General features: G+C 37.9%; 3 protein-coding genes across 3 annotated transcripts; all 3 read left to right on the top strand.

Annotated features, from left to right (window-relative positions):
- The first annotated feature begins 3,286 nt into the window (after nucleotides 1-3,286).
- LOC146377350 (nuclear receptor coactivator 7-like) lies at nucleotides 3,287-5,829 on the top strand. Its single transcript, XM_084945057.1, has 6 exons — nucleotides 3,287-3,411; nucleotides 3,683-3,835; nucleotides 4,157-4,309; nucleotides 4,421-4,516; nucleotides 4,644-4,717; nucleotides 4,805-5,829. The coding sequence occupies exons 1-6, from the start codon at nucleotides 3,298-3,300 to the stop codon at nucleotides 4,941-4,943; spliced, it is 729 nt and encodes a 242-aa protein (XP_084801183.1). The 5' UTR covers nucleotides 3,287-3,297; the 3' UTR covers nucleotides 4,944-5,829.
- A 5,838-nt stretch (nucleotides 5,830-11,667) lies between these two features.
- Nucleotides 11,668-14,257, top strand: LOC146377349 (TLD domain-containing protein 2-like). The gene is made up of 6 exons (XM_084945080.1): nucleotides 11,668-11,802; nucleotides 12,074-12,226; nucleotides 12,548-12,700; nucleotides 12,812-12,907; nucleotides 13,035-13,108; nucleotides 13,196-14,257. The coding sequence occupies exons 1-6, from the start codon at nucleotides 11,668-11,670 to the stop codon at nucleotides 13,332-13,334; spliced, it is 750 nt and encodes a 249-aa protein (XP_084801206.1). The 3' UTR covers nucleotides 13,335-14,257.
- Nucleotides 14,258-20,120: 5,863 nt separating this feature from the next.
- LOC146377348 (TLD domain-containing protein 2-like) lies at nucleotides 20,121-22,619 on the top strand. The gene is made up of 6 exons (XM_084945123.1): nucleotides 20,121-20,255; nucleotides 20,527-20,679; nucleotides 20,980-21,132; nucleotides 21,244-21,339; nucleotides 21,467-21,540; nucleotides 21,628-22,619. The coding sequence occupies exons 1-6, from the start codon at nucleotides 20,121-20,123 to the stop codon at nucleotides 21,764-21,766; spliced, it is 750 nt and encodes a 249-aa protein (XP_084801249.1). The 3' UTR covers nucleotides 21,767-22,619.
- Nucleotides 22,620-23,687: the final 1,068 nt, after the last annotated feature.

Genomic DNA, 23,687 nt, shown 5'->3' with positions numbered 1-23,687 from the left:
TTCATTTGTAAACAATACATCTGTGAAATTACAGAAAAAGTTCTGATAGCTCATTGCCCAGACTGCCTTGTAATCGTAAAGGAGTAATAGCCTATCTACCTTCCTATAAAGATGTTGATTTACTAACAAATCTTTTTACTAATCATTGTCTTTCTTTTTTAGACAATCAAAACCAGATTAGCTCCTGTTTTAAAGTCGCCCACCTGGATAATTGACAGGATTCCCTGTTGGAAAGTTGAGTAATTATGGAGGAAAACTCATTTACATGTTCATCTCCTTCATTTTATTTAACACACTTGGTTTCAAAGAGCAGAGGTAACCCCAAGGTACTATTTGACACCATTAGTGATATTGTTGCTCCTGCTCCACTTGTTGTCCCAATTTCATGGAATGAAGATTAGATTAAAAAATTTTCTTTCTTCGTTGAAAAAGTTAGTAATGTGAGGAACAGTATCTCTCCTTCTCTGTCTCTGTTGTCTGCTCCAACTCAAGCTAGGCCTGTTATTTTAGAAAGATTTTTACCTGTGTCCTTACCTGAGCTTGTCAAATTAGTTACTTCAATGAAAGCATCCTCTTGCTCTCTTTATATTTTTAGCTGGATCTTTGTTTAAAAATGTCTTTCAGTCTATCGGTTCCCTGTGAGCTTACAATTATCAATACCTCTTTGGTTTCTGGTCAGGTCCCTGTTTACTGTAAGCATGCTGTCATTCACCCACAGTTTAAAAAAACAAGCTTGACACTTCTCTGCTTAGCAGTTATAGACCAATTTCAAAACAACCATTCATCACTAAGACTTTAGAAAAGGTTGTGGCTAACCAGCTCATAGCTGTTCTGGATGACTACAGCATTCTGGAAAAATTCCAGTCTGGCTTTCGTACAGCTCACTTTACTGAAACTGTACTTCTTAGAGTCTCCAGTTACACCTTGATGAAATGTGATGCAGGAGAATGCTCTGTTCTTTTGATGTTGGACCTGACCTCTGCCTTTGATACTGTCAACCATCCCATTTTGCTAGATAGGCTGAGACACTGTGTGGGTTTATCTGGGTCTGCTTTGATTGGTTCGCATCTTATTTGTGTGAACGATCCTTTTCTTTGGCTACCTCTAAGTTTATGTCTTCTTCTACTTCTTTTGCATATTCTGTGCCACAAGGTTCTGTATTGGGGCCTTTGCTGTTTTTGTTGTATTTACTCCCTCGTCCGCACCTTCTGAGCACTTTTAAGGACATTTCTTATCACTGCTATGCAGATGAAATTCGGTTGTATATCTCCTTTAAGCCCCAAGATGTTTCCAAGTTACAGATTTTGCATAGGTGCATAGACTTTATCAGAGGTTGGATGGCTGACAGCTTTCTTTAACTTAATGAGGAGAAAACCAAAGTCCTTGTATGTGCTCTTCATAATTGTTTGCCCAAGGTTATGGAAAATTTAGGTCCTCTTGCTACATTTGGCAAATCTTCTATTAGGAATCTTGGTGTAACTTTTGACTCAACTCTGACTTTGGATGCTCATGTTAAATCTCTGCTTTGCTCCTGTTTTTATCACTTCCCCAGCAGGTCCCTGAGGTCATGTGATCAGGGCTTGTTGGTTGTCCAGCACACAAGGCTGAAATCGAAAGGTGACAGAGCTTTTGGCATTGTGGCCCCCAGACTCTGGAACTCTTTTCCTTTGAGCTTGAGATCTGTAGACTGAGTGGTCTTCTTTACAAATCAGCTAAAAACTCATCTTTTTAAACTTGCTTTTGGTTAATTTTTGTTTCTATGTTTTAGCTTCTGTGAAACACTTTGTGATTTTTATCTTGAAATGTGCTATACAAACCCATCTTACAGCTGATATAATCAAAAATAAAACGTTAACTCATGTAATTCCAAACTCGTTTCTTAGTTTAGCGACAATTTTTTTGACATTTAAAAAAAAAAAAGCATATCATATTTGTCCTTGTCAGTCGACTGGCCCATGTGTTATGTTTTGTTATGTTTTTCCATGTCCCGGTCCCCTGCTTCTTCTGTGTGTATGTCTGTGTGTGTGTGTGTGTCCAGCCAGTTTATGGGCAAACATCAGGCCAGAAGGAATTCCCATGCTGAAGCCAGCCACACCTGTGGTCAATCGGCTGCTGCTGATTATTCGCGTGTGGCTCACCCCTTAACAGTGTGGCTGAGCTTCATTTGACGCTGGATCGATGAGTGACATAGTACAGCCCTGACTCTGAGGTGAACCTGTCTTTTGCTTGTGTCTTTGAGTACGCCAAATTGATCATCACGTTTTTCTTCATAGGAACCTGGAAAGGAATTTGTCACGGGAGCGGAGCTGTTGGGAATTATCAAGTGTTGGAGTTTCACCACCAGACGAGCACTGTGCAGGAGTTGGGAGTACCACAGAGGAAGCTACGCCTTTGGAAACCGTTAACTTTATTGTTCTCTATTTCACTGTAAATAAACTCACTGTTGCTAACTGGAAAGTCCTGCATTTGCATCCTGTTCTTGCACTGAACCTGACAATAATATTACATTAATCATGGAATAAAAGTACAAGATTTCTGACATAAAATCACATAGTAAAATCCAATTAATAAAAGTACTTTCCTGAAATTTTAAGCCTCATTAATTGCATTACAACAGTATAGGACAAAATTATTAGGTAATTTCACTGATTTTACACATGCAAATACATTTTTTAAATATAAAAATCTGTAAAAAAAAAAAATACAATTTAAAGTTAAAAATCTTTAAGTTATTATCCTATTAAAAGCACATGAAAACTACCGTATTTTTCCATAATGGCAAATTTAAAATATTTTATTGTTTTTTTCTTGCGCCCGAGTTGCTGAAATCCTACCACTTTTTACATTTATTTTTTTTTTGCTGATGTACATGATGACTCTTGGATTTAAAAATCCACTCTGGTGGTATACAGATGCAATACTATAAACAATTTTGTTACTGAATAATTTTTTCGGGAAATAATTAACAAAGGTCTTCCAAAGTTTATATTCTCAAGCTCTCTTACACTCAGGCATTTTTACACAGCAAGCCCTCCTTAGTGACTTACAGTAAGTGCAATCACAGAGCTTGGCAGTTATCCCTGAGGGTGTAGGGTCTATATATGGACATCCTCTTTCCCTCTACGTCCCAGAACATGGCTTCACTTTCCTGTTTAGTGAGAAAAGAAACTATTCACTGTCAGAGCTGAGCAATCAGCAGACATCTACTCAAATGTCTGACCAATAAGCCTGCAGGCAGAAAGGGAAAGTAACCCAGTGTATATAAGAACTGCCTTCATTGCAGTTTGGTTAGCAGACATGTGGTACAGCAGAGAGCAGCGCTTGACAGGGAAATCAGGAGCTATGAAGCGGCTGGCAGAAAATATTAAGGTGCTTTACATTGCCAGTGACTGTATGGAGCCTTATGTTGAGGTAAGATTACTCTGCTGAATGTATTCGTGTTAGGAGGTTCTGTGGAGGTTCAAATGTGTTCTGTCACCATGCATTGCAGTTTTGTTGCCATTCAATATGTCTGTTGTTTGTGGTTTATGTACTCAGTTTTTACATGAATTGCAACCTTTGTACTTAAGGCCATTAAACTTATATATAGGTAATGCAGTAAAAACTTCCCAAATAACAAATAAAAGGAGAGCAGTGGATAGCGGTGTAACATGATGACACGTTTTCTGCTTGCCTCCTTCAGATCATCACAGTGAAAGACTCCAAACGCTGCCAGAGTCTGTGCAGCTCAGACGCCTCTGAGGTAGAAGAGCCCGAGTACCAGCTGGAAGTTGATGATGATCTTCCTGTCCTCACTGACCAGAGTCATCTGCTAGATGACTATCACCTAGAAAAAGTAAATAACACTCATTTATATATATGTGTGTGGATCACAGCTATAAAAAGTTTTTCTCCTGAAGAACTGAGAAAATTGTGATTAGGGCAATTCCTCTCAAATCGTCCAATTGTTTAGAAGATTTTCTGCTTCACCATTTCCAGTTTCACAACAGTCATTATTTATGACATAAGCGGCAGCACTGCCCGGAAGTTGTGCTCACACCGTAAAATTTTATGCAAATTGTGGATAGTCAAGCAGAAGAACAGTGTTGATTTTAGATGGAGTGACGCATTAGTCTTGTCAGGACATGATCTGATGAGCAACTCTTTTGTCAAACAGCTTGCTGCTCACATGCCAGCAAGGACCCGGGATTATCAATGGCAGCTGGTCTACAGCACAGCCGTCCATGGAAGCAGCCTGAAGACTCTGTACAGGAACATGGCTGAGGTGGACAGCCCTGTGCTGCTGGTGGTCAAAGACATGCACAAAAAGGTTTGTATCCTGCTCTTTAGTCTCCAGCACTTTTCTGTACCAAGAAAATGAAACTGATTCCTCCATTACCAGCATCTCCTTTAACAAACTGGTGTCTTGGTGTATTTTCAGGTGTTTGGGGCTTTTTCTTCAGATCCATTCAGAGTCAGTAAATACTGCTACGGTACTGGAGAAACCTTCTTGTTCAGCTTCAATCCCGACTTCCAGGTAAGAGTTGAACTTTTATTAATGTTTTACCTCTAGTCTATTTACAGGATGATTTTTCATGAAATTATTTCACTTATTGTAGAAATCTGCACAGAGTTTAAGATGTTTTTATGTCTTTGTTATCTAGGTATACAAGTGGAGTGGTGTGAACTCGTACTTTGTGAGTGGAAACTGGGATTCATTGCAGCTCGGTGGAGGAGGGTAAGTTATACAGTTATTTATTTATTTTCCTATCAGTGAGTTTTCAAAGATCTGATATTAAAGTGCTATTGTTCTCTCTGTCTTTAGGAGTGGCTTTGCCCTGTGGCTGGATGCTGATCTGTACCGTGGTTCAAGCTTTTCCAGTCTGACTTTTCACAATGCACCTCTCTCCACAAATGAGGACTTTATTGTACAAGACCTGGAGGTCTGGACTGTGCAGAATTGACTGTGAACATCTAAAAAGCCGAGCTAAAAACAAAGCAGGACCTGTTGTTCTGTGTGGAGCTCCCAGACTTCAAGGCGTGTGGGTCGTTTAGCCACTACTGTACGTATCCTGATGGAGCGTCTGCTGTCGTCTGTGCACATGGTTCAGAGTTCCTCTTGTACAGTATGAAGCCTGCTGACGGGGCAGCCACTGTAATGGGTCTATTTTTATTTTATTTTTACATCAATGCGAGGCGTGTGTGCCGTTTAGTCACTCAGATGTGCAGATGGAGCATTTGCGGATTTTAAAAAACAGCGTTGAATGATAAGTCTACAGCTACTGTAATGATATTCAGGGTTCAAGAAAACGTTTATTTTTATTTTAGTTTTATATCAATGCATCTTTATAAAATGATGGGAGTTTTTTTTACAGTTTGTATCTTTTGTTAAGTGAGTGTGTGTTAACAATAACTGGTTAATTATATTAACCAGTTATTGTTAAAATCAGTATAACACTGTTAGGACAAACAATTTTAACTGGTTTTAATGTTTTCCAGTCAAATCTGTGGCTGCTAGTAAGGACCAAACTAGGAAAGTTGAAAATAATATAAGGACAACATTGCACTACAACAGCTGCTGGATAAGCTGGATGTGCTGCTTGAGGAAGAAGTCAACTGAAGTGTAAAATGAAAAATTCTTTTTTTTTGTCAATTAAGCACCAGCTTGTCTATTTGGAGACAAAAATACTTTTATGAAAACATCAAATACACACACATGCCCAGTTGTTTATTTTCTGATCTTTTTAAATACACTGTTCAGGAAATGGTTAAAGTTTTTCTATGAGTGTCAGGCAGTGCTGGTACTGCCACTTTTTTTTGTGAAATCCCATTAAAGGTTTATGTTTCCTGTTGAAACTGAGTAGGTGTCATTTTTTACTACATGTTACATCAGCAAGGTATTTAATAACAAGCACGTGTTACGAGAAACAAACTGAGAATGCTAAATATCAGATCTGGGTAATGTTTCTGTGTAATATTATATATATATTATGTGTAATATGAAAGAATAGAGAATTACTGACAAATACTCGCAATGTTAAAATATATATTTATCAAAACCTGCAGTCTCCCAGACATTAAACTGTTCAGTTATTCAAGAAAAGTCATCCATCAAATAGTTTTTGTCCATTGTGAAGCTTCACAGGTTTGAGATGATACTGCTCAATGACCTAGACTCTTCAGCAGCAATCAAAAAAAAAAAAAAAAATCCTGAGACAAGAAAAAGAAAAAACAACATTATTCTGTATATTTGTGGGAGATATCGTGTTATTGCCAGCAACATCAAAATAGTCTCAAGCAACCAAGGATAAAGGAAAGTTGTGGGTTGACTGTGGAAAGGAAAAAGGTGACACAGAGTGATACAGAGGGGGGGCGGCTGTTTTTCACATCTGTGGGCCAAAAACAAAAGAAAGGTTACATTACTGTTACTTTAACATAAACTCAAAAAAACAAACAAACAAAAAAAAGTCCAATTATTCAAGTAATTCAGCCCATTTTCTGGCTATCATTTGTGGTGTTGTATTGTTGTTGTTGGTGTATCATATTTGATTCATGAGTTTTTGTGAGTTTTTGAGACCTCTACATCATGAGTGTCTCAAGCTCTCTCTATCCTCTTTGTGCTATCTTGCCTTCTCTCTTTGTTTTCCCTGTCCGTGTTCGCCACCTTGCCTCTCTACTATCCAATTAATGTGTGTGTCCTAGTGGGACTCGTGCCAGGTTCGTGGCTTCCTGATTCCTCTCAAAGCCACTACTCAAGGGAGTGGCTGAGATTCAGTCTTTGCAGGGATGTTAAATGAGTAACAGTTACTAGAACCCCAGCTCTGGTGCTTATTTTGTTGATTCATTTACTTGTGTGGAAAACTTACCTGTATTTTCTGTGTGTATATTCCAGTGGAGAGATTCTTTCCATGACAATTGCGATTTAACAGGGTCTGGAGAAAGGGTATCTGGGAACAAACAATCAAGTTTCACTTTGAAACCGGGACTGTCACTATAAAGAGCCTTGTGTTGAACTGTTTCACACTTTTCTCACAGTAAATAAATGAAACTGTTATGCTTTAAGAGAGTCTGCATCTGAGTCCTGCTTTTGCCAATCGCCTCCATGACAAAGTGTAATTTTCCCCCTTGAAACATAAATAAATTGCACAAAAATGTTAGATGCAACAAAAATGATCTCTCTCTCTCCCCTATGTATATATATATATATATACACACACACACACACACACACACACACACACGTGTATATAAATGTCTCCCTCTGTCCCTCTGACGAAGCAATTCTTTTTCTTTTCCTGAAACTGCAGATTTCAATTTGACAAAAAGTAATTCTGAAATAAAACTGCAAACTTAATGTTTCTAATTTGAAGTAAGCAAAATCATAGCTGTTCATCCCAGCTGGCAAATAATTCAAAAACAAACAAACTGTATTAAACTAATAAAGGTTGAGATCAAAAATGTCAAGATTCAACTTTCCGAATTAACTCAAAAAGAATCTGTATCAATACTTGAAATGAATCAAACAAAAGCATGATTTAATTTAACAATCAATTCAATGGTAGTTATCTCAGAATCAAACAAAGCAAACATGACAATGAATTTAGGAATTGACTCACTCAGTTAACTACATATGAAACAGATAAGAGTCAATCAAAGAAAATCATTAGAATAAAACAGAATAGCAATTAATTTTAGAACTGTTAATGGTTATCAATTAAATCAATTATAAGATCAGGCTAAGATCAAATGTAAAAGCGAAACAACCAACCCCAAGACCAATTGCTTGTCATCAACCAGTAAAAGAAAATAATCTAAGATCACCTGCTCAATTAATAAGATCAACTGCAAAGATCAGAAACAAATACAGTTAAATCTATAGCTGTCAGTTGATTACTGACTGATAACAAAATCAATTGAAACCAATCAATATTCCAAAACAGGCAAAAAAACAAAAAACAGTTAACTTTTTAGCTGTTTTCCGATATCAGAGATCAACTTAAGAGAGAATCAGAATACAAAACCAATTATCAGTTAACTTCTACTGGTATTAACTGATAACAACTGATGGCAAATCAATAGAAGAATCAGAACACAAAATGAACATAAATCAAATACCAGTTAGTTCTATAGCTGCCAACTGATAACAGAAAACAAAAATGTAAAGGAAACTCAGAATACAAAGTCAAATAGCAGTTACAGTAACTCTGTATGTATTAAATGATAACAACTGATAACAAATCTTACCCATGCGCTCCAGAAAAAAACTACACTGAGAGCTCTCACAACTCACCCACCCACTCACGCACACACACACACACACACACACACACACACACACACACACACACACACACACAGGTTTGATCACGTGATTTAGCAATTTAAAATTGCTTTTAAAACCAATTTCCTTGTTAACCATAACCTAAACTTGTAATTCCAACTTCATGCATAAAGCATGTATCATATCATATAAACACTTTATCATTTTGACTGAGAGAACTTTGACCACTCACCGCTCACATTTAAATTTGGTATGTATGCAATTTTGCAGATTTCGATAGAAACAGGCTCTGCTTGCCGTTTCTTTGAAGGCCTTCTGTGAGAGTGACCGGAATAAGGTGTCTCTTTAGTTCTGACGTCTGACAGCAACTCCATCAGGAGCCTTCCCAGTTGTCCTTTTCTCCTTTCCAACTGAAAAAATCAGGTTGGGGTCACCAGTTTGTTGTGTACAAATTTTTTCAGAAGGAAGTACAGGAGAAATATCTGTCGTTTAAAAGATTTCATTTGCTTTGGCAGTTGAAATTACAAGTTTCAGTGCTGGACCTCTGTGTGAAATCAACCATCTGTCTTCACACAAAGGATGACCCTCATCGCAGTTTTTGTACTGCGACAATAGCAAATGATTATTATGGCTATCTTCTTCCAGAAGCAACGTGGCAGTCATGCTGTTTCCTTACAAATCCTCTCTGTTCACGTCTGCTTCTTGTCAGCCTTCTATCTGCTCCTTTTTCCTGGAATCAAAAAGACAGGCACAAAAGCTCTCCCTGCCCAGCCTTTATTATTTAATATTACTGATTCTAATATCTAGTTCAGGACATTTGTTTGGACTCCGTTGGCCCAGAGAATGGCCCAAGTGTGATATGTAAGCATGCTGCAAATTCCTCTACACTACTATGTCAACCCCCAATATGTCAGCTAGACACATTTATGAAAACACTGCCTTGTGTACACAAAAAATGAAAACTGCTTTTCAAAATCATTTTCAACCCTAACAAAATACACAGTAATTTTACCTCTTCCAAAACCTTTGAGTGCCCTTTGTAGTCGACAGCTGGATTTTGTTGTGGATTTTTTTGCGACATATATACCTATATACACTGGACATATACTCACATATATACTATGTAATCATATATGCTCGTATACACCATATATGCCTACACTGGAGTGTATAATGGAATCACTGTGATAAGCATTTAACCTACATGATCAAATCACAAGAGCCATGTATTCAGGTCAAATATTATCGACAATTATATTGATGAAGCTCGTATCACTTGTTTTGTTTATTTTTTTATTATTTTATAATCACATGTTGATTAATACTGTTTGAAATGTAGTAATTAGGATAAATAAGTAACCTTTGATCGTGTTATGGCCAACGGTGACAAGTCCAAACATAGTAAACAAACCCGAGAATGTACCTGAGGCTCTTGTTGCCCGTCTCTGCCTTTGTGAAAAACCCTTCCTTGACGCTTAACTTTTATAATAGCTTATCCCTGGCAGCAAACCTGACAAAGTTGGATTAATTGTTTTTGCTCTGCGGTGTAGTTTTGGACTTTGGCCATAAAACTGTCAATGGGACCCAATTAAAAGTGATGGCTGCTTGGAATAGTGCTTGGATAGTTGTGTAACACAAGTGTCGGAAATGAAAAACAAACAACGTGACTCAACAACCTAGTACCTTTTAATGCTGTCAGAGGATGAGGTGGAGGATGGTCACACCTCTGAGCTTTCTCAGAGGAGGACAGCTTTTGAGGACCCTGAGCAGAGACAGTGTGACAGCGCCTAACATCCATAAGAAGAGGAACTGTCTAATATAGGAGACACAAGATTGTAGCCATTACAATATCATCTCGAAGGAGATAAAGAAAGCTTTTTAGTTGAATACACACAGTTTGATTCCTTTTTTATCCAGTTGATTTATGCAATTTATGTAAATCTAGACGTCTCCTGTCTTTATCACTTTACTTTCAACTATAATGAAATTGCGTTGATAATTTTCTAGGATGAAACATAAAAACAGGACAAGCAGTCCATCGAAGTAACAAATGATCTCTTGATGGGGGGAGGAGAATAAAGCCCCTTCAAAAATGAGAACTCTAAAACAGAATGCATGTTGCAGGCTGCCATGGATAGGAGATCTCCTTTTCCCCCTCACAGGCTGGTGTCCAGTATGATAGCTGAGAAACCAAATCCCATAACTTCACAGCCCTACTTCTTGTCCTTGGACTTCGGGTGTCATCATTTTGACTCTGATCAGGCTGCTCAAAACCTGGTATGTCCTTCATCTGAACTCTCACCTTCTTTCTTTGATATCTGGCCCTCCTCCACCTCATCTCCTGGCAGCTCTAAGTATGAGTCCACTTCCACACTTCTGAGTAAAATTCCTTCTACCTGACTCAGCCAGCATATCATTCTGTGATAAGACAAGACCTAATGTCCACCTCAAGAGACAGAAGATAAAAAAAGAATGACAATTTTGAAAAACAAAACAAAACAATAATGCAACATGTTTCTTTGAAATACAATACTTAGATTATCTTAAAATAACAGAAAAGACACTGAAGGAGAAACACAAGGGAGGCATAAAATACAAAATGTAAACAAAACTATAAGCAGGAACTAAGAGCTTGAGGCTAATTATAAAAAGGAAAATACACAAGGAAAATAGAAACACTAAAGAAACTAAGACTATATATATACTGAAACTAAAACTTGAACAGAGAAAAACACTGAATCAAAGACTCATAACAATTAGGCAGTTATTGACTGTAAAGGATTTTCATCCAAGTATTTATAAAAAAATAATTAGATTCAGTGTGACGTTCGTTTGTACAATTACTTTTGCACCTTTGGCAATGCAAAGTTGACCACCTCTACATTATCTTTGTGCAGTGGTAACCAGAGACCTGAAGCTACAGCAAGAAGAAGAAGTGCAAACCACATTATATCATTAAAAAGAAAATCAGAGCAAAATACTGGTTGTGGAACAACACGTTGCAACAATCAACAAGCTCCTCAACAAGCCTCTCAACCCCACCTTTAAAAGCTAGGAAGTAAGATTTGCACCAACCTGCTCAGCTAAATGTGGAAATAATAAACAAAGGTCTTCCAAAGTTCTCACGCTCTCTTACACTCAGGCATTTTTACACAGCAAGCCCTCCTTAGTGACTTACAGTAAGTGCAATCACAGAGCTTGGTGGTTATCCCTGAGGCTGTTGGGTCCATATATGGACATCCTCTTTCCCTCTACGTCCCAGAACATGGCTTCACTTTCCTGTTTAGTGAGAAAAGAAACTATTCACTGTCAGAGCTGAGCAATCAGCAGACATCTACTCAAATGTCTGACCAATAAGCCTGCAGACAGAAAGGGAAAGTAACCCAGTGTATATAAGAACTGCCTTCATGGCAGTTTGGTTAGCAGACATGTGGTACAGCAGAGAGCAGCGCTTGACAGGGAAATCAGGAGCTATGAAGCGGCTGGCAGAAAATATTAAGGTGCTTTACATTGCCAGTGACTGTATGGAGCCTTATGTTGAGGTAAGATTACTCTGCTGAATGTATTCGTGTTAGGAGGTTCTGTGGAGGTTCAAATGTGTTCTGTCACCATGCATTGCAGTTTTGTTGCCATTCAATATGTCTGTTGTTTGTGGTTTATGTACTCAGTTTTTACATGAATTGCAACCTTTGTACTTAAGGCCATTAAACTTATATATAGGTAATGCAGTAAAAACTTCCCAAATAACAAATAAAAGGAGAGCAGTGGATAGCGGTGTAACATGATGACACGTTTTCTGCTTGCCTCCTTCAGATCATCACAGTGAAAGACTCCAAACGCTGCCAGAGTCTGTGCAGCTCAGACGCCTCTGAGGTAGAAGAGCCCGAGTACCAGCTGGAAGTTGATGATGATCTTCCTGTCCTCACTGACCAGAGTCATCTGCTAGATGACTATCACCTAGAAAAAGTAAATAACACTCATTTATATATATGTGTGTGGATCACAGCTATAAAAAGTTTTTCTCCTGAAGAACTGAGAAAATTGTGATTAGGGCAATTCCTCTCAAATCGTCCAATTGTTTAGAAGATTTTCTGCTTCACCATTTCCAGTTTCACAACAGTCATTATTTATGACATAAGCGGCAGCACTGCCCGGAAGTTGTGCTCACACCGTAAAATTTTATGCAAATTGTGGATAGTCAAGCAGAAGAACAGTGTTGATTTTAGATGGAGTGACGCATTAGTCTTGTCAGGACATGATCTGATGAGCAACTCTTTTGTCAAACAGCTTGCTGCTCACATGCCAGCAAGGACCCGGGATTATCAATGGCAGCTGGTCTACAGCACAGCCGTCCATGGAAGCAGCCTGAAGACTCTGTACAGGAACATGGCTGAGGTGGACAGCCCTGTGCTGCTGGTGGTCAAAGACATGCACAAAAAGGTTTGTATCCTGCTCTTTAGTCTCCAGCACTTTTCTGTACCAAGAAAATGAAACTGATTCCTCCATTACCAGCATCTCCTTTAACAAACTGGTGTCTTGGTGTATTTTCAGGTGTTTGGGGCTTTTTCTTCAGATCCATTCAGAGTCAGTAAATACTGCTACGGTACTGGAGAAACCTTCTTGTTCAGCTTCAATCCCGACTTCCAGGTAAGAGTTGAACTTTTATTAATGTTTTACCTCTAGTCTATTTACAGGATGATTTTTCATGAAATTATTTCACTTATTGTAGAAATCTGCACAGAGTTTAAGATGTTTTTATGTCTTTGTTATCTAGGTATACAAGTGGAGTGGGGTGAACTCGTACTTTGTGAGTGGAAACTGGGATTCATTGCAGCTCGGTGGAGGAGGGTAAGTTATACAGTTATTTATTTATTTTCCTATCAGTGAGTTTTCAAAGATCTGATATTAAAGTGCTATTGTTCTCTCTGTCTTTAGGAGTGGCTTTGCCCTGTGGCTGGATGCTGATCTGTACCGTGGTTCAAGCTTTTCCAGTCTGACTTTTCACAATGCACCTCTCTCCACAAATGAGGACTTTATTGTACAAGACCTGGAGGTCTGGACTGTGCAGAATTGACTGTGAACATCTAAAAAGCCGAGCTAAAAACAAAGCAGGACCTGTTGTTCTGTGTGGAGCTCCCAGACTTCAAGGCGTGTGGGTCGTTTAGCCACTACTGTACGTATCCTGATGGAGCGTCTGCTGTCGTCTGTGCACATGGTCCTCTTGTACAGTATGAAGCCTGCTGACGGGGCAGCCACTGTAATGGGTCTATTTTTATTTTATTTTTACATCAATGCGAGGCGTGTGTGCCGTTTAGTCACTCAGATGTGCAGATGGAGCATTTGCGGATTTTAAAAAACAGCGTTGAATGATAAGTCTACAGCTACTGTAATGATATTCAGGGTTCAAGAAAACGTTTATTTTTATTTTAGTTTTATATCAATGCATCTTTATAAAATGATGGGAGTTTTTTTTACAGTTTGTATCTTTTGTTAAGTGAGTGTGTGTTAACAATAACTGGTTAATTATATTAACCAGTTATTGTTAAAATCAGTATAACACTGTTAGGACAAACAATTTTAACTGGTTTTAATGTTTTCCAGTCAAATCTGTGGCTGCTAGTAAGGACCAAACTAGGAAAGTTGAAAATAATATAAGGACAACATTGCACTACAACAGCTGCTGGATAAGCTGGATGTGCTGCTTGAGGAAGAAGTCAACTGAAGTGTAAAATGAAAAATTCTTTTTTTTTGTCAATTAAGCACCAGCTTGTCTATTTGGAGACAAAAATACTTTTATGAAAACATCAAATACACACACATGCCCAGTTGTTTATTTTCTGATCTTTTTAAATACACTGTTCAGGAAATGGTTAAACATTTTCTATGAGTGTCAGGCAGTGCTGGTACTGCCACTTTTTTTTTGTGAAATCCCATTAAAGGTTTATGTTTCCTGTTGAAACTGAGTAGGTGTCATTTTTTACTACATGTTACATCAGCAAGGTATTTAATAACAAGCACGTGTTACGAGAAACAAACTGAGAATGCTAAATATCAGATCTGGGTAATGTTTCTGTGTAATATTATATATATATTATGTGTAATATGAAAGAATAGAGAATTACTGACAAATACTCGCAATGTTAAAATATATATTTATCAAAACCTGCAGTCTCCCAGACATTAAACTGTTCAGTTATTCAAGAAAAGTCATCCATCAAATAGTTTTTGTCCATTGTGAAGCTTCACAGGTTTGAGATGATACTGCTCAATGACCTAGACTCTTCAGCAGCAATCAAAAAAAAAAAAAAAAATCCTGAGACAAGAAAAAGAAAAAACAACATTATTCTGTATATTTGTGGGAGATATCGTGTTATTGCCAGCAACATCAAAATAGTCTCAAGCAACCAAGGATAAAGGAAAGTTGTGGGTTGACTGTGGAAAGGAAAAAGGTGACACAGAGTGATACAGAGGGGGGGCGGCTGTTTTTCACATCTGTGGGCCAAAAACAAAAGAAAGGTTACATTACTGTTACTTTAACATAAACTCAAAAAAACAAACAAACAAAAAAAAGTCCAATTATTCAAGTAATTCAGCCCATTTTCTGGCTATCATTTGTGGTGTTGTATTGTTGTTGTTGGTGTATCATATTTGATTCATGAGTTTTTGTGAGTTTTTGAGACCTCTACATCATGAGTGTCTCAAGCTCTCTCTATCCTCTTTGTGCTATCTTGCCTTCTCTCTTTGTTTTCCCTGTCCGTGTTCGCCACCTTGCCTCTCTACTATCCAATTAATGTGTGTGTCCTAGTGGGACTCGTGCCAGGTTCGTGGCTTCCTGATTCCTCTCAAAGCCACTACTCAAGGGAGTGGCTGAGATTCAGTCTTTGCAGGGATGTTAAATGAGTAACAGTTACTAGAACCCCAGCTCTGGTGCTTATTTTGTTGATTCATTTACTTGTGTGGAAAACTTACCTGTATTTTCTGTGTGTATATTCCAGTGGAGAGATTCTTTCCATGACAATTGCGATTTAACAGGGTCTGGAGAAAGGGTATCTGGGAACAAACAATCAAGTTTCACTTTGAAACCGGGACTGTCACTATAAAGAGCCTTGTGTTGAACCGTTTCACACTTTTCTCACAGTAAATAAATGAAACTGTTATGCTTTAAGAGAGTCTGCATCTGAGTCCTGCTTTTGCCAATCGCCTCCATGACAAAGTGTAATTTTCCCCCTTGAAACATAAATAAATTGCACAAAAATGTTAGATGCAACAAAAATGATCTCTCTCTCTCCCCTATGTATATATATACACACACACACACACACACACACACACACACACACACACACACACACACACACACACACACACACACACACGTGTATATAAATGTCTCCCTCTGTCCCTCTGACGAAGCAATTCTTTTTCTTTTCCTGAAACTGCAGATTTCAATTTGACAAAAAGTAATTCTGAAATAAAACTGCAAACTTAATGTTTCTAATTTGAAGTAAGCAAAATCATAGCTGTTCATCCCAGCTGGCAAATAATTCAAAAACAAACAAACTGTATTAAACTAATAAAGGTTGAGATCAAAAATGTCAAGATTCAACTTTCCGAATTAACTCAAAAAGAATCTGTATCAATACTTGAAATGAATCAAACAAAAGCATGATTTAATTTAACAATCAATTCAATGGTAGTTATCTCAGAATCAAACAAAGCAAACATGACAATGAATTTAGGAATTGACTCACTCAGTTAACTACATATGAAACAGATAAGAGTCAATCAAAGAAAATCATTAGAATAAAACAGAATAGCAATTAATTTTAGAACTGTTAATGGTTATCAATTAAATCAATTATAAGATCAGGCTAAGATCAAATGTAAAAGCGAAACAACCAACCCCAAGACCAATTGCTTGTCATCAACCAGTAAAAGAAAATAATCTAAGATCACCTGCTCAATTAATAAGATCAACTGCAAAGATCAGAAACAAATACAGTTAAATCTATAGCTGTCAGTTGATTACTGACTGATAACAAAATCAATTGAAACCAATCAATATTCCAAAACAGGCAAAAAAACAAAAAACAGTTAACTTTTTAGCTGTTTCCCGATATCAGAGATCAACTTAAGAGAGAATCAGAATACAAAACCAATTATCAGTTAACTTCTACTGGTATTAACTGATAACAACTGATGGCAAATCAATAGAAGAATCAGAACACAAAATGAACATAAATCAAATACCAGTTAGTTCTATAGCTGCCAACTGATAACAGAAAACAAAAATGTAAAGGAAACTCAGAATACAAAGTCAAATAGCAGTTACAGTAACTCTGTATGTATTAAATGATAACAACTGATAACAAATCTTACCCATGCGCTCCAGAAAAAAACTACACTGAGAGCTCTCACAACTCACCCACCCACTCACGCACACACGCACACACACACACACACACACACACACACACACACACACACACACACACACACACACACACAGGTTTGATCACGTGATTTAGCAATTTAAAGTTGCTTTTAAAACCAATTTCCTTGTTAACCATAACCTAAACTTGTAATTCCAACTTCATGCATAAAGCATGTATCATATCATATAAACACTTTATCATTTTGACTGAGAGAACTTTGACCACTCACCGCTCACATTTAAATTTGGTATGTATGCAATTTTGCAGATTTCGATAGAAACAGGCTCTGCTTGCCGTTTCTTTGAAGGCCTTCTGTGAGAGTGACCGGAATCAGGTGTCTCTTTAGTTCTGATGTCTGACAGCAACTCCATCAGGAGCCTTCCCAGTTGTCCTTTTCTCCTTTCCAACTGAAAAAATCAGGTTGGGGTCACCAGTTTGTTGTGTACAAATTTTTTCAGAAGGAAGTACAGGAGAAATATCTGTCGTTTAAAAGATTTCATTTGCTTTGGCAGTTGAAATTACAAGTTTCAGTGCTGGACCTCTGTGTGAAATCAACCATCTGTCTTCACACAAAGGATGACCCTCATCGCAGTTTTTGTACTGCGACAATAGCAAATGATTATTATGGCTATCTTCTTCCAGAAGCAACGTGGCAGTCATGCTGTTTCCTTACAAATCCTCTCTGTTCACGTCTGCTTCTTGTCAGCCTTCTATCTGCTCCTTTTTCCTGGAATCAAAAAGACAGGCACAAAAACTCTCCCTGCCCAGCCTTTATTATTTAATATTACTGATTCTAATATCTAGTTCAGGACATTCGTTTGGACTCCGTTGGCCCAGAGAATGGCCCAAGTGTGATATGTAAGCATGCTGCAAATTCCTCTACACTACTATGTCAACCCCCAATATGTCAGCTAGACACATTTATGAAAACACTGCCTTGTGTACACAAAAAATGAAAACTGCTTTTCAAAATCATTTTCAACCCTAACAAAATACACAGTAATTTTACCCCTTCCAAAACCTTTGAGTGCCCTTTGTAGTCGACAGCTGGATTTTGTTGTGGATTTTTTTGCGACATATATACCTATATACACTGGACATATACTCACATATATACTATGTAATCATATATGCTCGTATACACCATATATGCCTACACTGGAGTGTATAATGAAATCACTGTGATAAGCATTTAACCTACATGATCGAATCACAAGAGCCATGTATTCAGGTCAAATATTATCGACAATTATATTGATGAAGCTCGTATCACTTGTTTTGTTTATTTTTTTATTCTTTTATAATCACATGTTGATTAATACTGTTTGAAATGTAGTAATTAGGATAAATAAGTAACCTTTGATCGTGTTATGGCCAACGGTGACAAGTCCAAACATAGTAAACAAACCCGAGAATGTACCTGAGGCTCTTGTTGCCCGTCTCTGCCTTTGTGAAAAACCCTTCCTTGACGCTTAACTTTTATAATAGCTTATCCCTGGCAGCAAACCTGACAAAGTTGGATTAATTGTTTTTGCTCTGCGGTGTAGTTTTGGACTTTGGCCATAAAACTGTCAATGGGACCCAATTAAAAGTGATGGCTGCTTGGAATAGTGCTTGGATAGTTGTGTAACACAAGTGTCGGAAATGAAAAACAAACAACGTGACTCAACAACCTAGTACCTTTTAATGCTGTCAGAGGATGAGGTGGAGGATGGTCACACCTCTGAGCTTTCTCAGAGGAGGACAGCTTTTGAGGACCCTGAGCAGAGACAGTGTGACAGCGCCTAACATCCATAAGAAGAGGAACTGTCTAATATAGGAGACACAAGATTGTAGCCATTACAATATCATCTCGAAGGAGATAAAGAAAGCTTTTTAGTTGAATACACACAGTTTGATTCCTTTTTTATCCAGTTGATTTATGCAATTTATGTAAATCTAGACGTCTCCTGTCTTTATCACTTTACTTTCAACTATAATGAAATTGCGTTGATAATTTTCTAGGATGAAACATAAAAACAGGACAAGCAGTCCATCGAAGTAACAAATGATCTCTTGATGGGGGGAGGAGAATAAAGCCCCTTCAAAAATGAGAACTCTAAAACAGAATGCATGTTGCAGGCTGCCATGGATAGGAGATCTCCTTTTCCCCCTCACAGGCTGGTGTCCAGTATGATAGCTGAGAAACCAAATCCCATAACTTCACAGCCCTACTTCTTGTCCTTGGACTTCGGGTGTCATCATTTTGACTCTGATCAGGCTGCTCAAAACCTGGTATGTCCTTCATCTGAACTCTCACCTTCTTTCTTTGATATCTGGCCCTCCTCCACCTCATCTCCTGGCAGCTCTAAGTATGAGTCCACTTCCACACTTCTGAGTAAAATTCCTTCTACCTGACTCAGCCAGCATATCATTCTGTGATAAGACAAGACCTAATGTCCACCTCAAGAGACAGAAGATAAAAAAAGAATGACAATTTTGAAAAACAAAACAAAACAATAATGCAACATGTTTCTTTGAAATACAATACTTAGATTATCTTAAAATAACAGAAAAGACACTGAAGGAGAAACACAAGGGAGGCATAAAATACAAAATGTAAACAAAACTATAAGCAGGAACTAAGAGCTTGAGGCTAATTATAAAAAGGAAAATACACAAGGAAAATAGAAACACTAAAGAAACTAAGACTATATATATACTGAAACCAAAACTTGAACAGAGAAAAACACTGAATCAAAGACTCATAACAATTAGGCAGTTATTGACTGTAAAGGATTTTCATCCAAGTATTTATAAAAAAATAATTAGATTCAGTGTGACGTTCGTTTGTACAATTACTTTTGAGTCTGTCGAAGTGACTTTTGCACCTTTGGCAATGCAAAGTTGACCACCTCTACATTATCTTTGTGCAGTGGTAACCAGAGACCTGAAGCTACAGCAAGAAGAAGAAGTGCAAACCACATTATATCATTAAAAAGAAAATCAGAGCAAAATACTGGTTGTGGAACAACACGTTGCAACAATCAACAAGCTCCTCAACAAGCCTTTCAACCCCACCTTTAAAAGCTAGGAAGTAAGATTTGCACCAACCTGCTCAGCTAAATGTGGAAATAATAAACAAAGGTCTTCCAAAGTTCTTACGCTCTCTTACACTCAGGCATTTTTACACAGCAAGCCCTCCTTAGTGACTTACAGTAAGTGCAATCACAGAGCTTGGTGGTTATCCCTGAGGCTGTTGGGTCCATATATGGACATCCTCTTTCCCTCTACGTCCCAGAACATGGCTTCACTTTCCTGTTTAGTGAGAAAAGAAACTATTCACTGTCAGAGCTGAGCAATCAGCAGACATCTACTCAAATGTCTGACCAATAAGCCTGCAGACAGAAAGGGAAAGTAACCCAGTGTATATAAGAACTGCCTTCATGGCAGTTTGGTTAGCAGACATGTGGTACAGCAGAGAGCAGCGCTTGACAGGGAAATCAGGAGCTATGAAGCGGCTGGCAGAAAATATTAAGGTGCTTTACATTGCCAGTGACTGTATGGAGCCTTATGTTGAGGTAAGATTACTCTGCTGAATGTATTCGTGTTAGGAGGTTCTGTGGAGGTTCAAATGTGTTCTGTCACCATGCATTGCAGTTTTGTTGCCATTCAATATGTCTGTTGTTTGTGGTTTATGTACTCAGTTTTTACATGAATTGCAACCTTTGTACTTAAGGCCATTAAACTTATATATAGGTAATGCAGTAAAAACTTCCCAAATAACAAATAAAAGGAGAGCAGTGGATAGCGGTGTAACATGATGACACGTTTTCTGCTTGCCTCCTTCAGATCATCACAGTGAAAGACTCCAAACGCTGCCAGAGTCTGTGCAGCTCAGACGCCTCTGAGGTAGAAGAGCCCGAGTACCAGCTGGAAGTTGATGATGATCTTCCTGTCCTCACTGACCAGAGTCATCTGCTAGATGACTATCACCTAGAAAAAGTAAATAACACTCATTTATATATATGTATGTGGATCACAGCTATAAAAAACAATCATCTAAACAATCGTACAATTGTTTAGATGATTTTCTGCATCACCATCTCCAAATTTACAACTAAAATTTCACAACAGTCATTATTTATGACATAAGCGGCAGCATTGCCCCGAAGTTGTGCTCACACCGTAAAATTTTTTATGCAAATTGTAGACAGTCAAGCAGAAGAACAGTGTTGATTTTAGATGGAGTGACGCATTAGTCTTGTCAGGACATGATCTGATGAGCAACTCTTTGTCAAACAGCTTGCTGCTCACATGCCAGCAAGGACCCGGGGTTATCAATGGCAGCTGGTCTACAGCACAGCCGTCCATGGAAGCAGCCTGAAGACTCTGTACAGGAACATGGCTGAGGTGGACAGCCCTGTGCTGCTGGTGGTCAAAGACATGCACAAAAAGGTTTGTATCCTGCTCTTTAGTCTCCAGCACTTTTCTGTACCAAGAAAATGAAACTGATTCCTCCATTACCAGCATCTACTTTAACAAACTGGTGTCTTGGTGTATTTTCAGGTGTTTGGGGCTTTTTCTTCAGATCCATTCAGAGTCAGTAAATACTGCTACGGTACTGGAGAAACCTTCTTGTTCAGCTTCAATCCCGACTTCCAGGTAAGAGTTGAACTTTTATTAATGTTTTACCTCTAGTCTATTTACAGGATGATTTTTCATGAAATTATTTCACTTATTGTAGAAATCTGCACAGAGTTTAAGATGTTTTTATGTCTTTGTTATCTAGGTATACAAGTGGAGTGGGGTGAACTCGTACTTTGTGAGTGGAAACTGGGATTCATTGCAGCTCGGTGGAGGAGGGTAAGTTATACAGTTATTTATTTATTTTCCTATCAGTGAGTTTTCAAAGATCTGATATTAAAGTGCTATTGTTCTCTCTGTCTTTAGGAGTGGCTTTGCCCTGTGGCTGGATGCTGATCTGTACCGTGGTTCAAGCTTTTCCAGTCCGACTTTTCACAATGCACCTCTCTCCACAAATGAGGACTTTATTGTACAAGACCTGGAGGTCTGGACTGTGCAGAATTGACTGTGAACATCTAAAAAGCCGAGCTAAAAACAAAGCAGGACCTGTTGTTCTGTGTGGAGCTCCCAGACTTCAAGGCGTGTGGGTCGTTTAGCCACTACTGTACGTATCCTGATGGAGCGTCTGCTGTCATCTGTGCACATGGTTCAGAGTTCCTCTTGTACAGTATGAAGCCTGCTGACGGGGCAGCCACTGTAATGGGATTCAAGAAAGAGTCTATTTTTATTTTATTTTTACATCAAAGCATTTTTATAAAATGACAATTTTAAAATGATTTTTTAAAGTTTACATCTGTGTTTAAATGTCAGTGTGTCTTCATATTATATTAACTATTTAATTGTGAAATCACTGTAACACTGGTATGAACAAAAACTGCTGATCTGAGCTGGTATGAACATTTTCCATGTAAGTGAGGATCAAAATAGGAGCGCTGGAAATAATTTAAGGGCAACATTTCACTACAAAAGCTGATTGTTTGCTAGACATGCTGCTGGAGGAAGAAGGGACCTTAACTGTAAAATATAAGTTCTGCTTTGTGTAAGTGAAACGCCAGCCTGCCTGTTTGGAGAGAAAAACACTTTGAATATAATGTCACATACATTGCCTAGTTGTTGGTTATTTGTTTATTTAAATACACTTTCAGGAAATAGTAAAAGTTTACATATGACTGCCAGGCAGTGCAGGTGCTGCTACTTTTTTCTTGTGAAAAAGTTTCCTGTTGATACTGTCGCTGTAGTCAGCAGTTGTTACGAATAACGTCAAAATATCATGTTACTGATAGTCTGTTTTGCCTCTGTTCCTTTGTTAATTGTTCTTTCTTTTAAAGAACTACATTAAAGTTTTTTCTTCCTTCTTACAGTTGCTTTCATGTTTCACTGTAACAACTTTCACCATATCACTGAGATAAAATGTGTAAACAAGTGAAAAAGTATTGAACACATCACCAATTTTCTCATTAAATATATTTGTAAAGGTGCTATTCACACAAAACCCATCCAATCCACACGTTATGTGTAATAATGGGGAAAAGTATTGAACACACTTTCAAAAATCTATTCAAAAGCTTTTGTACAAAAGCCTTGTTGGTGACTACAGCTTAAAAATGCCTCCTATATGAAGAGAAACTAGTCGCATACACTGCCTAGGTATGATTTTGTCCCATTCTTCCACACAAACAGTCCTGATGGTTCAGTGGACCCCTTCTGTGAACTCTGACCTTTAGTTCTTTCAATAGAATTTCATTTGGATTTATGTCAGCTGATTGGCTGGATTATTTTACCAGCTTTATTTTATTCCTCTGAAACCTCCTTGGCTCTGTGTTTGGGATCATCAGTCTTGGTGAAACGTCCACCCTTGTTTCATCATCATCATCATCCTGGCAGCAGATACATTTTTTCATTCATCCTTCTGTTAAGTTATATGAAGCATGCCAGTGTTGTGTGCTGATACGTATGTTCACGTAGTTACCAACATCTGGTTAGAATTTCATGTCAATAAAATTCTAAGAAACATATTTACTTAGAAAACTGTTGACATGTTCAATATTTATTTTACCTGCTGTAAATACCGAAAGAACGCACTTCAGATATTTGAACAGAGAATCCATCCAGGAAGGAAAATGGTCCAATGGCCTACACTCTACAGTTTTGAAAAAAACAAACAAAAAACAAACTGTAAAAACTGTGGACTTTGAAAACTGACTAAACTAAAATAAAAATATAAGGGAAATATCCTTAATTTTATAATCTGTTAATTTAGTAAAATGCATTTCCAACTTGCCTGATGAGACACTGCTAGGCTTGACTCAGGATGTCTACAAGCCTGTGAGTCAACTGTTTTCAAGAAGCATGTGTTTTTTGTAATACCTGTACTTGTTTGACCAAATTTTTCCTCTGACATAAAACTTCCATATCGTAAAATTTGA

This window comes from Perissodus microlepis, chromosome 11 (assembly GCF_051167445.1).
Source record: "Perissodus microlepis isolate ML-2025 ecotype Zambia chromosome 11, ASM5116744v1, whole genome shotgun sequence".
Lineage (NCBI taxonomy): Eukaryota > Metazoa > Chordata > Actinopteri > Cichliformes > Cichlidae > Perissodus > Perissodus microlepis.
Note: the sequence above shows the minus strand (reverse complement) of the source record. Positions and strands in the feature narration are given on the sequence as shown.